The following is a 19,222-nucleotide window of genomic DNA, read 5'->3' on the forward strand; positions in this document are numbered from 1 at the left end:
ACACGACTCCATTTTTGCTCTTTCGTTATGGCAATATTATTATTACTACGTAAAACACCTTATCCTATTCTATTCACATAAATAAAGAAATGTATTTAGTGTGTAAAATTCTTGGTTTATTAAATTATGTGGCATTTGTTGTTATTTTTCTACGGCGTATTATTCTATTTATATTATGCTTATATTTCGAGAAGTAGTGCATGATAATTCAGGAGCAAAATACATTAAAGCTGATAAAATAAAATACACGTCATGAAATAATACACTTATCAAGCGCGGCATAGGTCAAAAAAATAATCAAATTTAAATCAAAGTAATTTATCTGATACCTACGCAATCAATTTAAAATAATCTAGATGAACGTTTCATAAACAGATTTTTCATTTATACATGTTATAATGTCTATTTCTATTAAAAATATGTATTATATTGAATTACTTATTTTACTATGACTTGTTTTTCGTATTGTTCTCAGTAAGCCAGTTGAAATTATTGGTCTGCTATCTTGTCATACAACCGACATATGAAATTCATAATTCGATAACAAAAAAATATTTAATATAATTTAAAAATAAACATTTTAATCGACACATAATTATCCTAATAGACACATTCCCCTAAACATAGGAATTGTTAATCTTTCAGGCAAAATAAGACATCAAATGAAAGCCATCCTCACCTGGAGGCATATATGTCTGTACACCATACCTCAGATGAAAAAGTCTTCCAAAGCTACCTTGTCTCTGCTCTACCTGATCCTCAATTATTATATTTTTTTATGATATCGATCGACACGATAGCTATGCAACTCTGTTGATAGTAGATGGTCATCTTCGCTCATGAATGGACTAAATCAACCCCATATAGGCTGTGAGTTCTTCCTAAGGTCGGACACAGATGCGTCGCTACCCCCGAAGAACGCCCGAATGCTCATATATAATCCAAAGTATATAACAAAAAATCTTTAAGATCTTTCCTTTACTCTTCAAACATATTTAACACTGTTGTTAATCGGCAACAATACTCGTAGGTTTGGCAGTGCTTCTACCGAACCAGGAAAACTATATGTAAGTATGAAAATAACACACGTGCCAAAAATATCCCTATTTGGAACCCAACTGTGTAATATGAACTCAATTACCAATTAATAGTAGTAATTAAAGCAATTTCTTCCTGTAATTCACTGATATTAAGTTTATCTTATCTTATCTCTATTATCTTTATTTTATATTCCTATCTAAAGGAGGTACACTTCTTCGAGGTTAAACTACGGAAGTATGACTAGTTAGTGAAAATAGGTATACATGACTCTTATGGACTGCAGTGCTTAAGTACTACCTTATGTACAGCAATATTATGTATGATTTCATAAGTACGCCTTTAATACATAGAATGTCATATGGTCATTCCAGGAATTTGTATGGCGAGGGAGACATACTTATCCGAGGCATTCCTCAGGTAGGATATCTAATCTTATCTGGGGTTGATTACAGATGGTTATGGGCGGCAGTAACCACTTACCATGAGGTGAGCTGCATGCTGTCTGGCACTCCTATATTTAAAAAAAAGCTTAGTCCTCAGGAGTAGCGGCGCATTTGTGGGCGACCTCAGGCAGGAATCTAATATTATCTTTGATTGAATACAGACAGCGGCAGTAGCCACTTACCATCAGGTGAATTACGTGCTCGTCTGCTACTCTTATGTCATAAAAAAACTAATACCGGTAGAAGAAACCAGATCTTCACACGGTGGTCGAGATTTTTTACAATAAATACGCGTCACCGCACGCACACATGGGCGTTGAGAGCGGGGCGGATAGGAGGCATGACGACTTAAGAAATGTCGTGCCATATAACGTCAAGGCATACGAGTCTATTTTACCCCCAAAGAGATAATAGGACATAGTATTTTATCCAGTTTATTTATAACCTTACCCGTGTATTCCCATAGATTACAGATAACATACGAGTATATTACTGTCATCATATCAACGTGTTATCGAGACTATCGTTTTATTTAACGTATTTTCCACGACAAAACAGTACTACAGATTACAAGAAGATCAGTATTTTTCTTATATTAATATTCCACATTAGTTTATGGGCCGAGGATATCAAGGTAGAAGGAAGGACATAAATATTGACATTATATTGATATGAACTTATTAAAATGTAATAATAATGTATTTTCCATTTTATATAAACAATGACGATTCTAAGTTAAGATAAATATAAGCTAATGTGAATGTATTTCATTGCAATGCCCTAGCAGGGTACATGCATGTTCGAATATCCTACTTGTAACACCACAATTATGTACTGTATGCATGAGCAATAAAAATTTGAATTTGAATTTGAATTTGAATTTGAAGGATTTCTATATAATATTTGATGGATGGACCATTACTAGAAATAAATAAATACTTAACGTATTACAATTATTTACCTTTCCTTTGCTTCATCGTAGGGGGGTAAAAACCATTAGCATAATAATTAATGATAACATTATTACTGGCCATTCATAACTATGCTATTTTGTGATACGACTCCGGAGATTTTTTTTTTATAATCTAGGAGTAGCAGACGAGCATACAGTCCACCTGATGGCAAGTGGCTTCTGCCGCCCATGGACATCTGTAATCAACCCCAGATAGGATTAGATATTCCTACCTGAGGTCGGCCACAGATGCGCCGCTACCCCTGAGGTAGCTAAGCTGGAACGCCTCGGAAAAGTCTGTCTCCCTTACCACACCCTTCAAACCAGAACACAGCAGCGCCTAACACTGCTGTTATTAGGTTGAAATAGGTCTGGCGGTGGTACCGCCGGAGTCGAACCACAAAGGGTTCTACCACCTTCATCATCGCTACACCTATTTGTGCCTTATAACAGCAGACTAGTTACTGTCTTCTGCTTTGAAAGTTTTGGTACGACATACATAACCACCGCGTTCCTAAGTCTTTAGTGGTACCAACGAATCTCCAGCCAACCTAAGGCCCTAATCTTAAGGCCTTAATCTAAAGCCTTATCTAAACTCTAACCTTATCTGCGAAGCAATGGTCATTAAAAATAAAAAAGCAGCCCAAAAATGATATAGTTTCGGAAGACCAAATAAATTAAAACACTTCATATCGAACAGAAAATCCCCGGTAGTAAATTATATTACGCTAATTTAATACCCACACTACCCATATAGCCCAATTGGTTTAGCTACGAATTTAAAATGTGTAGATAGCAAAAATCCCCTCTACAATAGCATAATTATACAAATGCACTTTTATTGCAAATACTTTATGAATAATCTATTTATTCCGCTGTATTACTGTTTTCATCAATTGGTATGTGATGATAAAATTATCAGGCAATTTATTTCCTCGCAAAGATATAAATCGATAGATTGAAAGGTAATAATCGTCGTCATTTATAATCTAAATATACTTATAATGATATGATAGTCAGTACTTTGTTCCGAGTTGAATCAGTCCAGTGTTCTGTTAAAGTGTTAGGATTAGTACAGTGTGAAACCTATTGTGTGAAAAACAAGGGATTATTCATCGATAGAATAATTGGACTTTGCAATAAGTAAATTGCTTTTTTATTTCTTCGTTTAACCTATATTCAAGGACTTTTGGTGATAATATACGTTATCAGTGAAATTTGCAATTGATATAGTTTATGTTAAACAGACATTTATTTTTTGCGATATGTGACCTCCGAATCTAAACACCAAAATGAAGCATCGCTTGTTATTACTTTGTGTTTATTTTTTTACATTTATATATATGAGCAATGGTAAGTCACAAATAATTTCTTCTTCATATCCATAGCTGAAATAGATTTATCATATTAAAAAACAAAACTAAATAATATGAAAGATATTTTCTAATAATGATAGATATGGGCTGATACGACCATTATCTACATTATGTGCTTTCGTAACGGCGAAGGTAGCTCAAAGGTATCTGATGGACCAAATTCTGATGGACCTGGATTTCAAATTATGTTTTGCTTTGATTCTGACCTTAGAACCTTTGATTTTCTATCAAGAATACATACATGTTTGAAATTTAATTCAGCCATTTGCTGGTATCATGCCATGTAATGAAATTCTCGGTTCTCGAAAGTTCTAAGTATTCGTCATTAGAAGTTGTTTTGCATAGTGGGATATTTAGCTTTAGCTATTTTGATACACTCGACGATATATTGTGTTAATGATAATGATGAATGGTTCTTTCCGAACGCGAAAATCCATGTTTTTCATGTATTATTTGCATCATAAACATTATTATTAACACTCGTATGCTTATATCCCGAAAGAAGAATATAATATCAAGTAAAATTCTTAATTGGTATTTATTTATAGAAATAATTACTAGACACAATACACAAAATATAAATAATATGAATCATTTAATCATTTATTTGCCATGAATATTAGTCATTACAGGTCTTACAATATATACATTTGTATCATATTCAGCTATATTAATTTAATAGCATGCAATTATTACAACTCAATTTGAATATAATTAAATACAATTAATTCAACAAAGATTTAACATTACATTATATATTATTACTATATTAAACGTTAACTAATTTATATTAAATGTCATAAATTCACGAATGTCATAAAAGTTATGTTCTAATAAGAAGTTTTTAAGTTTTAACTTAAAAAAAATTTCCGGTACATTTTTAAAAGTATCAGGCAGTCTATTATAAATTTTTATACACTAAAAGACTGAAGACTAAGTAGAATTTTAAATTATTTAGAAATCTCTAGTAATTAACCCGATGCCTGTCCCAGAGCACCGTGTTTCATAGAAGGTTTCCCTTCTGTAACCAAAAATATGTTACGTATAAAATATCAAATATGTTACGTATAATGTTAATTAGAAGTACCTACTCAATGTAATGTTTCTACACACAATGCTTTTACAGGGTGCGCCATGGAAGGAGTAACGCAATGGCTAGCGCCACAGCATGTGGAAATCAAGGATATTCACGCAGGTATCGTTGTTAGCCGGACAACCACGAATATAGACGGTACGTGTACTTAATTACGTATAATAAGTACCTCGATGCACTGGCGGATGAGACGAGGGGTGGGGTTCGTTGAGGACTCAAACCTCTTTCCCGCAAATCCAAAGTCATGTACATTTAGATAAAACCCTTTCAAAAATCGTGGTTTGGTACTGCATCTATTATAGTCTAGACTCTTATCATTCCCTCTCTCCAGGTAGATATAAAAAGAGTCATTAACTTATATCCCGAAAGAAGAAAAAGAGAGAGATAAAAGAGAGAAATAGAGAAGAAAGATAATATAAAAAAAGTCATTGGTTCATTAAATCACATATCAAAGCGATTCCTTCTTTCTTAGAAGTTTTGGCTAATACCATACGTCGCATAGATGAATGGTGTTATAACGTCTGCATGGTGAACTTAACAGTAGCAGCAGTTTTAAAGATGTTAGAGCCTATTGTGGTTCAACTTCAGAGACACCACCACACATATTTTTGCCTAATAACAGCGTTGTTAAGCGCTGCTGTGTTCTAGTTTGGAGGGTTCACCTTAATCCTCAAGGTTAGTAATGTAGTCAACTTCAGATAGGAGTGTAATCGTACGTGGAGTTGATTACAGATGTCCATAAGCGACGGTACCTATCCGATTGTCTGCATACCCATTTGCTCTCTCCATATTATGTATTAAAATGTAAGATATGTTTTTCTTACGCCTAGGTTTTATTTATTTTGCAGGGATAATAAGCACCGATTTCAGCGAAGGGCATAATCGTGGACCCTATCTTGCGATATCGCTTGAAGACTCGGTATACACAATCACCACTACCGACGCATTTGCTGAATACGAGGAATATGAGACCCTAGAAACGATCACAGTGAGAACAAACTTTAGGTGCACTGAAGGACATAATAGACAGTTGGTTAGTAAAAATTGTATTTATATAATAACTCCTTTAGCCTAGTCAAGCCTTAATGAAATTAACATATCTACAGCTAGGTTTTAATCTTTCCTTAAGGTCACACGATCAATAAATATTGTGATACAATTCCATATGATTCCACCAGAACTATCTATCGTGTTTAAATATAAATATTGATCATAGTTGATGCTTATATTATACTTTACATTTCCAGATATTCACCATATTTATACAAGACACGAATAACCACTCTCCGATCTTTAAACCGACCGACGTTTACGATTTTTCCTTGGCGCTTCCAGTACCTCCTGGTTTTCTAGTCACAGGTTGCGACAAATTAATCGTAAGAGACGTGGATCTCACAACGAAACGAATTGATTTTGAAATGGAAGATAACCCTTATTTTGAAATCGCTTACTACGATCAAATACAGTCTAAGGAATTTGGAGCTATAATTAAAACAAAAACATTAATAAGGTCACTCCCTGACACCTTATCTCTCGCCATCACTGCTACGGTAAGAAATTTTCAAACTTTTTATATTATATCTGGGGTTAGGTATCTAATTATAATTGGGGTTGATGACAGATGGGTGACAGTAGCCACTTACCATCAAGTCGAGTGCACTCTCATTTGCTACTTCTAAATTATAAAAAATACAAGTAGGTACCAACATCAAAATTACTAAACAGCTAAGATCCTTAAAATAGTTATGTGAAACATTTTAATTTGTGAAGTTCTATTGGTTTGCATCTCACATGAGAAGTACTCCGTAGTTGAGACTGTATAATAGCTTATACAACTATAATCTAATGATAATAACTACTTCACAACATGTCTAAATACTTACTACTTACTTACTAATGATTATAATAAATTAGTAAATTAATCTTATCTGAAGTCATTAAAAACGTTTCAATAACAATGAATAACCCTGGTATGAGATACAAAGAATATCTAACTATCCGGACCCAGAAAGAGGATCGAATCCAGAACCGTCTGTATTTTTCATTGAAACAAATTTAATTGACTAATAGACGAAAAGCTACAAACAAAATATTTATTACATCGACGAACGCAGCTTCGTCACGCACAAAATTATGTGTTACATCGGCGAGCGGAACATAGCGCCACTCAACTATACAGAAATATACTCTGATCTGCTTTTCTGAATGCCTTAAAAGAAGTATAAATTATAGAAGAAATTAAGAAGTATAAAACGATCTCATATCTCTTTAACTCCATCCCAAAGGTTGTCTAGAAGAAATCTCTTCTAAGCGATAAGGCCGCCTTTTTGTATACTATCTCATTTATTGTCTTATATGTATCCTTAAATGTGGTGTACAAATAAAGAGTATTTGTTGTTGTTGTTATAAATTGAAAAATATTAAAATGTGTTTTTTTTTCACAGGATGTAGATCTAACGGGCGACGAACCCCGCACTAGTCGCGCGACAGTCAATATTCAGGCAGACAATATGTTCACGTTACCAGAGGAGCCAATTTTCTCTCAAGCATTTTATACGGCCGATTACACCGCAGACCATAATATCATTCTCCGAGAGAATATACTGTTGCAGCAAGGTTACGATGATCAAGTTCAATTTGACTTTGATGGGGGTAAGAATTAAAAATAATTTTAGCTTTTCGCCTATGTACATTATAAGAAACAATAAGAAACAATAAGAAACAATAAGAAACAATAAGAAGAAAAGGACATATTACTCTGGTAAATAAATATTGGAATTCTTTCACGGTCCGGGGTTTAAATCCTAAGCAAGCACTCTGATTTCTCAAAGTCATGTGCGTAGCAGCAGTGAATTATAATATAACTTTTTTAACGATGAAGGAAAATATTCTGAAAAAGCCTACCTGCTTAAATGCTCTAAAATTTAAGAGCGTCATTCTGCACTTGGCCAACGTAGTGAACTATGCCCTACAGTCCTTGTCATTCTAAGAAGACATATGACCATCAGTGATATTTTCAAAGTTTAATGATGAGGTTTTAAAACAAAGCACATAAGTAAGAGCAACAAAATACCTTCTTTTATCTTATTAGTCATATTGAATAATACGTTCCTTTCTTTGTTGCTCAAAATCAGAATCAATTCATTATTGGAATATTTCATATAAGCTTAATATTTCAGAGTATGCAGACAACTTTGAACTAATAGTGAATGGCAACCTACTTTCTTTCCGCGTAACAAAACATCTGCCGGAAGATGTTTCTCAAGATCAGCTATTGTTGGTTGTAAGAGCCACACGACCATACACCAGTGGTGCCACCGCCACAGTCGTCATAATTCCACCAAAAGGTAAGTTATCTCCTGAATTTGAAGTGTTGAGGCATACTTAAACAGCGTGAATGGAAGATCGTAACATAAATATTCTGCATTTGTAAGTCCTAAAGTAAAGCAAAGAAGTTATCACAATTATAGGAACCAACCATACTATATTTCGTACACAAACATTTTAACTTATATCTAAAAATGTTTTTATCACAAAGAGTATGCAGATATTTTATATTATTGCTACTTTGCTCTTTAATATCAAAGCGAATGATCGAAAATAAAAATATAATTCAAAGATCATCTGAGTATCTTATGATGAGTTTGTATATGATGGACACTTGACCCATCATTGAACGATTTAAGTATTTCCAGTCCAGTAGCTAGTTAAGGACCTCTTAAGAGCAACGTAAGTGTGTATTAAGAGCTCGGCTTGGACCTTCGTTTTTATTTTGTACGTAATTATCCATCAAAGTGATATATGTACAGTGCCATCTGAAACGTTTATAGCACATATTATCGCAATAAAAAGTATTATTTTAGGTCAATTACAATATTGTTTAAATAGACGAACAGTTGCTATTGTCATGATTTATTTATATAAAACTTTACACTTTACATGTTATCAAAAACTTTACATTTTATATCTAAAATTAAACCTTGCTTTAAAACACAATTTCTTAAAATTATATTTTAAGATAATATAGATTAATAAAATAAATAAATAAATAAAAATTTGAAGTGAGCCAAGAATAAAGACCGTTTAATTTTCTCACTGTCAATAAAATATGTATACATTTAAATTGTGTAATTAGTATTAATTAACCTATCTTTACCGTATCGCCTGAATTATTCAGCAGATATCACGGCTTAAAAATATGTTATTTTTTACGTTAAAACTTATTAATCGCCTTGATAATATTATTTATCGAAACAGTAAGCGACCAGTTGCATTAAAAAACTGGTTTTAAAAATAAGTTATAATGCTCTTTACTTTTAAGTATGAATAGAACGAAAACCACAATTTATCTTATGTATTGACTATCTTAACTAACACAATTTATATAATTTTAATAATCTTTCCTTTTCATTATATTTTCATAGCTTTCTATATCATACATCATATCATAACATACTATATCATAACAATATCATACTTGATTCATCATAGCTTTCTTTATCTGTTTTCTCCTATCTACTAAAACCTATTTCAGCGAGGATGTTAGGTTTTGAAGCTCCTTATTATAGCGGCAGCTTAGAAAATAATGTGCTGACACTGGACACCATAGTGCTCACCACCGGATACGATGAAGACGTGGAATATAGCCTTTCTGGTGGTAAGAAAATCATTACTTTTTATTTGGCTATTAGTATATTATATAATAAACTAGCTTGGGTCAATAACAGGCGGGTGGTTAGAACTCCAGCAGTAGCTGGGTCCGCAACTAAAACCTACCTTCCAGCCCATAGTCTTGTTCTATATATATATTGTATAAATCTATATACTATATAAATATAGTAAATAGATTTTAGATGCAAAGCTAAATGACATCATTTTGATAAAAAAAATGAGATATTCGATAACAACAGAAATATGAAAGCAAAAAAAATTCGAAACGAAACTTAAAATTATTTCATTTTAAATACAAATAATGAATTTTATGGTTTCTAATATTATGTAACTAATAATAATAAAAAAATATAACTGTAGAAATATTTTGTTTTCCAGAATTCGCAACGTATTTCACTTTAAGTAACATCCAAAATCGAGTAACAATTAGTGTACGGACTGAAGTACCTGAAAACGTAATCTTAGAAAATAGCGCATTGCTGCTTACTCTTAGCGCGTCTGGCTTAAACGCTATAACCGCTACAACCAACATTCTACTGGATGTTATTAAAGATGATCATATTACACCGGTGTTTGAGAAAGCGGTATATAGTGGAAGTTACGATACGGTCTCGGGACTCGCTTTGGAAGACATCGTAATCATCCAAGGCTATGACGACACTGTCGAGGTATCATTGGTAGGGGGTAAGTTGTTTCTAAGACAGTGTTATAAAATAAATTGCTTTTCACTGATCACGTATAACTTAATATCGCGTCCGCTCGCTTGCCGTCACAAATTCAAAAGTATGGATAAAGCGTTTGACTTCGTTTGTGTAGGTTTGCAAACGCTTGTAGCATAGATATTTCGATCAAAACGAACGATAAAATCGAAGCTTAGAGTGAAACCGACAAACGCAGACGGATGCGGCATAATATTTTTAATCATAAAAAATATTAAGCTTCCTTTGTGTATCATGTTTTGCCTATTCAAGTAAATTCGTAAACATCAATCATTAAAAAAATATTATTAAGGATCTTCTATATTATACCTTATAAATAAATTAAAACATCTTCAATGTTTAAAGGATCTTATTGGAGAAATCTGATATATTGTTTTTTCCATGAACTAAAAGACGAGATGCTTATAAATATATTATTCTTGTTGTTGCTTTAAAATAATATGTATTTGTACTTTCTTCATAAAAGTTTTACTACTTCATGTATTATTTTGTCTATTTATCAGACCATGCTGACCTGTTTACAAAACGCCAAGAGGGTGGGACTGTTAGTCTCAGTGGAACCATTCCGGCCGAAATCTGGCCAGAACAGAATTTATTTCTAACCCTGCAAGCTACGAAACCACGGACGGTTGGTGCCAACACAGTTATCCAGATATCTTTGCCCTCAGGTAACTGACAATATTAAAACAAAGTATAAAAATACGCTTCAGCTACACGAAATTGTATACGTAGTGTAGAGTCAATTCATGATTTATATAATTGTCTCATGTAACTCCAATATATGTTTCACTACTTCTATAAGCAGTAAAAAGAAATTAAGACTTTGACATAAGTAAAGAAAATATACAATTTTCATTTTTTAAATATATCGTTATCTGCAGCTGTCATTTCTACTTTGTACTTATCTGCTTAATTTATTTCAGCAAGGGAATTAAGATTTGAAGCCACTTCCTACACTGGCAAATTAGAAAATAACGTCTTGACACTTGATGATATAGTGTTAAGTGCGGGTTATGATGAAAACGTGGACTTTGAAATCTCAGGACGTAAGGCAACTTAATCGAATTGTTTTATTTAGTAATTTATTATTTATTGTTTGGCCTAAAATTTGTTTGTTGAAATACGATTAAGAGGTAATATTATTCTGTTATTTCTTTCACAGAATTCGCAAATTATTTCACTTTAAGTAACGTCCAAAATCGAGTAACAATTAGTGTACGGACTGAAGTACCTGAAAACGTAATCTTAGAAAATAGCGCATTGCTGCTTACTCTTAGCGCGTCTGGCTTAAACGCTATAACCGCTACAACGAACGTCCTACTGGATGTTATTAAAGATGATCATACTACACCGGTGTTTGAGAGTGCGGTATATAGTGGAAGTTACGATTCGGCCACGGGAATCACTTTAGAAGAGATAATACTTGTTCAAGGCTATGACAGCACTGTCGAGGTTTCATTACTTGGAGGTAAGCTTGATTTAAGATAAATTTGCTATAATAAATATTAGACTAACATGATATTTTTATTTTAAAATTTAAAGGGTATATGAAGCTCAATTTTCTACGATGTGCTCCATAAATAAATGTGTATAGTTTCTAAGTAAATTATTGTATTATTTCAGATCATTCTGAGTTGCTCACAATAAATCATGAAGATGGAAAAATTAGAGTCAGTGGGACCATTCCAGCTGAAATTTGGCCGAAACAGACCTTATTCTTAGTTCTGCAAGCTACGAAACCACGAACTGTTGTTGCCAACGCAGCTATTAAAATAACACTACCCACAGGTAACGGATAAACGTACAGGTTTTAAGTACATATACCTACTATGAAATCCAAATTTAATTTAGTTTTATTTTGTGTGTTTAAAATGTATTAATAGTAATATCTTTATATCTTTCAGCACGAGTAATAAGTTTTGAAGCTTCGACTTATATTGGAAGTATAAGAGATAATAGTTTAACTATTGAAGAAATTGTCCTAGGCGTCGGATACAGCACAGACGTTGAATTTACAATTATTGGTGGTAAGTAAACAGTATGTTAAAGTAAATTTAATTTATTACGTATTTAGGCATGTTTTTGGTTTATAGCTCTTTTGCTTGATTTAATGTATTAAATCTCTTTCAGAATACGCAGACCACTTTACATCATCAAACACTGATAACAAAGTAATAATAAATATGGACGAACCACTTCCTGAGAACGTTATTTTAGAAAACAATTTTATTGTATTGACTCTAAGCGCTTCTGGATTGAATGCCATTACAACGTTCACCACAGTGTTATTGGAAATCAAAAAAGATGATACGACGACGCCTGTTTTCAGCCAAAATATTTATAATGGAATTTACAAAGATTTATCCAATGTTAATATTGAAAGCGTCAGTTTAATTCAAGGATATGATAGTTCCGTGTCGTTCCGACTTGACGGAGGTGAGAAAGCGATTTATATTGTAAAATGAATAAGTTTAAATTATTTGATAAAGTAAAATTAATAAAAATATTGTGGGTAAAGTATATCTTATACATGTTGCAGTTCATCAAGATAGTAATGTTAATAATAAATATCTTTCTTTTTAGATAATGCTCAGTATTTCGATATTAATAATGTCGAAAATGATATCAAAATAACACTAAAGTCCACAATCCCAGCAGATTTAATATTTGACGAAAAGGTACTATTGTTTAAAGTATTAGCTGAGAAAGATCTTACAGTTGGTGCATCTTCCATCGTGGCAATACAATTTCCATCAGGTAATCTATATATGTATTAAAACTACGTTTACAAAGTTTAAAAATTCTCTAATCAGTAAAGTTATATTTATTTTGACGTGTTAGGGCATTTTCCTAGTACAAACGTTATTAGTAAAGTGATATTATTTTAACTGGGCGGGACAACTTTTTTTTTAAATTAAAACTACTTTTTTCACTCATTGAAATAATTTCACATAATTATTTGCTTTTGATTTTACATTGTGTATTTTGGCTATTAGTCTGGTAGATGAATGTGTCTGGAATTGCGATACAATTCCAAGACTGGAGACCTCCCGGGACACTGCGGGTGCAACTTAGCCCCACGATTAAAATATATTCTGATTTAAATAAATCTAAATTTAAGTAAATCAGAAGATATTTTAAGCGTGGAGCTACGTTGGAATCGCAAATGTAACACATAATATTATTTTACTAATTACGCGTATGCATAAGTAGACCCATTTTTGGGTTTGATAGTTTATCTTGTATGTTGAATGTGAATTTATAGAGAGTTTCCTGGACACTAGACTTGATTTCTTAATTGGTCAGAAAGCTTTAATATGCTTTATTTCTTACGAACTAAACTAAAACAATTAATTAATACAAGATATACTGAAATTTTCTCTCAAACCTATATCCTCATTTTGATTAAAGAATATCAAATTGATTGTATTTGTTTATTTTATTTATACATCATACACACCCTTTATGTTTCCAGAATTGACTGAACTGACGGTAATGCGATTCTCGAAAGACGCCTACTTGGGTACTTTAGAGGATGACATATTTAAAGTAACTGATAATATCGTTTTAGAATATGGTTTTGGAACTGAAACTCTATTTAGTTTATCTGGAGGTAAGCAGTTATATTTCGTATATTTACTTTTAATCATAACTTTTGTTGAAGCGTTATCGATGAGTTATATTTTGGAAGTAGTAATGTATCAACATTTAATAGAAAATACATTTGGCGTCATAGTGTCCGTGTCAGATCTATCATAATGTTATATACTAAACAGTTTGAAATAATTAAAAAATATTCCTACATTCTAACATTCAGTAATATGTAATATATTTTCAACAGAATACGCAGAGCATTTTGCACTCACGAATTCAGAAAACGTTATTACAATTTCAATGCGAGATTCGGCACCTGTGGAAGAAATGAGTAAAAATAACTTCATAATATTGCAAATTCAAGCTAGCCAAGAAAGAGCAGTTTCAGTTACAGCTTCACTAGTAATTGATGTTATGACACCAGATGCAATTGTCTTCCCAGTATTCGAAGAGTCCTTTTACAGCGGCACTTACACAAAAGATGATGGTCTCCATTTCGAACAAGAAATACGTTTAGAAGCTGGTTTTGACGATACAGTTACATTTGCTTTGGAAGGAGGTAAATTTGAACGATAACCATTAAATTTCTACGTTTGAAACATATATCATTGGTATTATTTTTGGTGTTTAATGTTTTAGATTATTCTAAATGGTTCGCATTACAAGAAAATGGTAACTCTGTACTTGTCATTCTAAACACGAACGAAGAGATACCAAGTGATGTCATAGAACTAAATCATCAGCTACTTTTTACTGTAGTCGCAAAGAAACCTGGCACGAGTGGCGGAAGATCAGCAATATCTATATCATTACCTAAAGGTACAGCGTTATGTAATATTTTGTGTGGTTTTAAGATACATTATTTTTACAGTAATGCTAGTTCGAGAAAGAGGTATAATAATCATGCATAATTTATTTCAGATCAAACAGAGCAAGTAATTTTGCGATTTGAAGAAAACAGTTATGTCGGGCAGATTGAAGATGGAAAGTTGCTCTTGTCACCAATATCACTTAATAAAAACACTGAAACCGTGAATTTTAAAATTACAGGAGGTACATTCATAATTAAAAGTTCTCATTCATCACGTACTGACAAGTCATTTAGAGTGTAGCCCCTAGAATTATTGAGTAAAATAGTTATATATACAGATGATAAAAAAGATTTTTTTTTAATATTACTCGTAAGTGATACCTATATATTTGAAAGTATTAAAACAAACCCAAATAATTACAGAGTACGCTGATTATTTTGATGTCGTCAAAGATACTACCCAAATAACGATCAAGTTAACAAGCGAACTACCTACAGATATAGAAAGCTCGTTTATCATTCTTAATATAGAAGCATCACATGATGAAGCCATAAGTGGACATACTACAGTAGTGTTAGAATTAAAAAAAGATATTGAAGCTGTTATTATACCAGTATTCGAAAAAGCGTATTATATAGGTGAATACGCCGAAGAAACTGGTTTAAGCTTTGATAATACTATCAGTTTATTACAAGGATTTGATGATTCGGTTACATTTACTCTTGAAGGGGGTAAGTACTTTAAATATATATTCCAGTACAAGTATATTTTAAGATATTTCGTTATCAATAAATGTATATATTTTAAATTTCAGATGATTCTCAAGGCTTCATATTAAAACAAGAAACACCGAACAATATTATTATATCTCTAGATGAAGAAAATCTACCCGATTTCAATAATCGAAATCATTTAACTTTCACAATCATCGCCAATAAGCCAGACAGTTTATCGGGGCGCTCTGCTATTATCATACATCTTACAGGTTTCTATTATTATTCATTTATTTTTAAAGTAAGGTCTAGTATTATAACATACAGAACGAAAACCACAAAAAAGACACTGTACATTGTACATTTACCAACAGGTATAATTAGCTAAATAAGATTTATAATTCGCAACTACTAATGAATGTTTTAGATTTTTCAACAGATAGGTATCTTCGGTTTACTGACGACTACTTCAAAGGTTTAATTGAAGATGGCATATTAAATTTGGATGTCATTACTTTAAAAGAGGGTTATTCGGAAGAAGTTAATTTCGCTCTCACAGGAGGTAACAAAATAATGCTTAAATAGATCAAAAATGTATAAATAATGCAATAAAATTGTTTAAGTCTCTTTTAGATTATATCGATTACTTTCAGCTTACAAATGTGGATGGTAAAATAGCGCTACGATTGACATCGGAACTTCCGCCAACAATAAACACAAATATTCTAATTCTAACATTAGAAGCACGAACAGAAAATATCAGAACCCATGCAACAATAATAATTGAAAGAATTATTCCTGCGCTTATATTTGAACAGCCCTACTACACAGGATCTTACACTGAGGAAAATGGGTTGAATTTCGGTTCACTAATAAGTTTAAACAACGAAATTGACGACACAATTCAGCTTAGTCTAATTGGAGGTAAACAATATAAAAAAGGGATTTTTTAAAAATAACAAGCTTAGAAAAAAACTTAAAAAACTTTTTTTTTTATTTATAGACCACTCTGCATGGTTCGGACTGGACAGAAGATCTGAGAATTCGATTGCTCTGACATTGCTGAGTCCCATTCCGTCGGCTGTCTTGGCAAACAATCAGAAGCTCATTTTTATTATCGAAGCTACGAGACTCAATAGTGACGTCGTGGCCCGAGCGACTGTCGTCATATCGCTGATAGACGGTGAGACCACTTAAGTCTTCAATGAATACCTTGATGGACTGAAAATTAACACAGATTTTTTTCGTACACCTTACTTACATTATATCACCGACTGTACTATTTTCAGAAATTACATCGGACTTAATCCTTGGCTTCGAGCAAGTTAGCTATTCCGGTACGATCGAAGACAACACTCTCAGCTTGGAGCCAATAATTCTTGTTGAGGGATTCACTGAGCAAGTATCATTTGCACTTCTAGGAGGTAATGTCCTTTGATGCTAACGAGTGCGATAGTTGCTTTCATTACATTGGATGACCATTTGCTATTGTAGTAAATATTTGTCCTATACATGTAAAAGTTGATTACCAGAGATGAATTTGACACGTGCGATATAATTTCAGACTTGGCATCCTACTTCAGTCTCGCAAGGGACGGACCCACAGTCAGGATTTCGTTACGTAGCGCTATCCCCGAAGATATTATTCCCACCAATCGCATAGTAATACTAGCGTTGCGAGCATCCGGGCCTCAAGCATTGCCAGCCTTTGCCACGGTAGTGCTAGCCGTCGAACGAACGGAAACTGCTGTTGAGCAACTAGCTTTCGCCGAGACTTATTACACGGGACTTTACACCGAACAAGCCGGTCTCAATTTCGAACAACACTTCTCTTTAGCTCGCGGATATGACGACACCGTAGAGTTTGCGCTTGTCGGAGGTAAGTGTCACGTTTATTCCTCAACATTTTAAGAGAAAATCAGCGTTAGTCGTTTTGAACAAACATGAAGACTTCTTACTATATTTTCAGAACACTCTGCATGGTTCGGACTGGACAGAAGATCTGAGAATTCGATTGCTCTGACATTGCTGAGTCCCATACCGTCGGCTGTCTTGGCAAACAATCAGAAGCTCATTTTCATTATCGAAGCTACGAGACCCAATAGTGACGTCGTGGCCCGAGCGACTGTCGTCATATCGCTGATAGACGGTGAGACCACTTAAATCTTCAATGAATACCTTGATGGACTGAAAATTAACACAGATTTTTTCGTACACCTTACTTACATTATATCACCGACTGTACTATTTTCAGAAATTACATCGGACTTAATCCTTGGCTTCGAGCAAGTTAGCTATTCCGGTACGATCGAAGACAACACTCTCAGCTTGGAGCCAATAATTCTTGTTGAGGGATTCACTGAGCAAGTATCATTTGCACTTCTAGGAGGTAATGTCCTTTGATGCTAACGAGTGCGATAGTTGCTTTCATTACATTGGATGACCATTTGCTATTTTAGTAAATATTTGTCCTTTACATGTAAAAGTTGATAACCAAGTATGAATTTGACACGTGCGATATAATTTCAGACTTGGCACCCTACTTCAGTCTCGCAAGGGACGGACCCACAGTGAGGATTTCGTTACGTAGCGCTATCCCCGAAGATATTATTCCCACCAATCGCATAGTAATACTAGCGTTGCGAGCATCCGGGCCTCAAGCATTGCCAGCCTTTGCCACGATAGTGCTAGCCGTCGAACGAACGGAAACTGCTGTTGAGCAACTAGCTTTCGCCGAGACTTATTACACGGGACTTTACACCGAACAAGCCGGTCTCAATTTCGAACAACACTTCTCTTTAGCTCGCGGATATGACGACACCGTAGAGTTTGCGCTTGTCGGAGGTAAGTGTCACGTTTATTCCTCAACATTTTAAGAGAAAAACAGCGTTAGTCGTTTTGAACAAACATGAAGACTTCTTACTAAATTTTCAGAACACTCTGCATGGTTCGGACTGGACAGAAGATCTGAGAATTCGATTGCTCTGACATTGCTGAGTCCCATTCCGTCGGCTGTCTTGGCAAACAATCAGAAGCTCATTTTTATTATCGAAGCTACGAGACCCAATAGTGACGTCGTGGCCCGAGCGACTGTCGTCATATCGCTGATAGACGGTGAGACCACTTAAATCTTCAATGAATACCTTGATGGACAGATTTTTTCGTACACCTTACTTACATTATATCACCGACTGTACTATTTTCAGAAATTACATCGGACTTAATCCTTGGCTTCGAGCAAGTTAGCTATTCCGGTACGATCGAAGACAACACTCTCAGCTTGGAGCCAATAATTCTTGTTGAGGGATTCACTGAGCAAGTATCATTTGCACTTCTAGGAGGTAATGTCCTTTGATGCTAACGAGTGCGATAGTTGCTTTCATTACATTGGATGACCATTTGCTATTTTAGTAAATATTTGTCCTATACATGTAAAAGTTGATTACCAGAGATGAATTTGACACGTGCGATATAATTTCAGACTTGGCATCCTACTTCAGTCTCGCAAGGGACGGACCCACAGTGAGGATTTCGTTACGTAGCGCTATCCCCGAAGATATTATTCCCACCAATCGCATAGTAATACTAGCGTTGCGAGCATCCGGGCCTCAAGCATTGCCAGCCTTTGCCACGATAGTGCTAGCCGTCGAACGAACGGAAACTGCTGTTGAGCAACTAGCTTTCGCCGAGACTTATTACACGGGACTTTACACCGAACAAGCCGGTCTCAATTTCGAACAACACTTCTCTTTAGCTCGCGGATATGACGACACCGTAGAGTTTGCGCTTGTCGGAGGTAAGTGTCACG

The 19,222-nt window shown here is 34.0% G+C and overlaps 1 protein-coding gene and 1 long non-coding RNA gene across 2 annotated transcripts in view; both read left to right on the top strand.

The window, feature by feature from the left end:
- The first annotated feature begins 3,674 nt into the window (after positions 1-3,674).
- Positions 3,675-5,932, top strand: LOC140751065 (uncharacterized). Its single transcript, XR_012103269.1, has 3 exons — positions 3,675-3,789; positions 4,939-5,043; positions 5,754-5,932. It is a non-coding gene; the product is annotated as an uncharacterized LOC140751065 (long non-coding RNA).
- A 138-nt stretch (positions 5,933-6,070) lies between these two features.
- The window catches only part of LOC140750830 (uncharacterized), a 44,397-nt gene continuing 31,245 nt past the window's right edge, over positions 6,071-19,222 (top strand). The window contains exons 1-15 of the mRNA XM_073084556.1: positions 6,071-6,094; positions 6,153-6,455; positions 7,350-7,557; positions 8,085-8,283; positions 9,474-9,562; positions 9,937-10,260; positions 10,799-10,963; positions 16,704-16,838; positions 16,979-17,293; positions 17,384-17,563; positions 17,669-17,803; positions 17,944-18,258; positions 18,349-18,528; positions 18,621-18,755; positions 18,896-19,210. Coding sequence (XP_072940657.1) covers positions 6,071-6,094; positions 6,153-6,455; positions 7,350-7,557; positions 8,085-8,283; positions 9,474-9,562; positions 9,937-10,260; positions 10,799-10,963; positions 16,704-16,838; positions 16,979-17,293; positions 17,384-17,563; positions 17,669-17,803; positions 17,944-18,258; positions 18,349-18,528; positions 18,621-18,755; positions 18,896-19,210 — 3,022 coding nt within the window. The remainder of the gene's footprint in view (positions 6,095-6,152; positions 6,456-7,349; positions 7,558-8,084; positions 8,284-9,473; positions 9,563-9,936; positions 10,261-10,798; positions 10,964-16,703; positions 16,839-16,978; positions 17,294-17,383; positions 17,564-17,668; positions 17,804-17,943; positions 18,259-18,348; positions 18,529-18,620; positions 18,756-18,895; positions 19,211-19,222) is intronic.

The sequence above is a fragment of the Epargyreus clarus genome, unplaced genomic scaffold (assembly GCF_041222505.1).
Source record: "Epargyreus clarus isolate Ecla_fem2 unplaced genomic scaffold, WU_Ecla_fem_2.2 ptg000021l, whole genome shotgun sequence".
Lineage (NCBI taxonomy): Eukaryota > Metazoa > Arthropoda > Insecta > Lepidoptera > Hesperiidae > Epargyreus > Epargyreus clarus.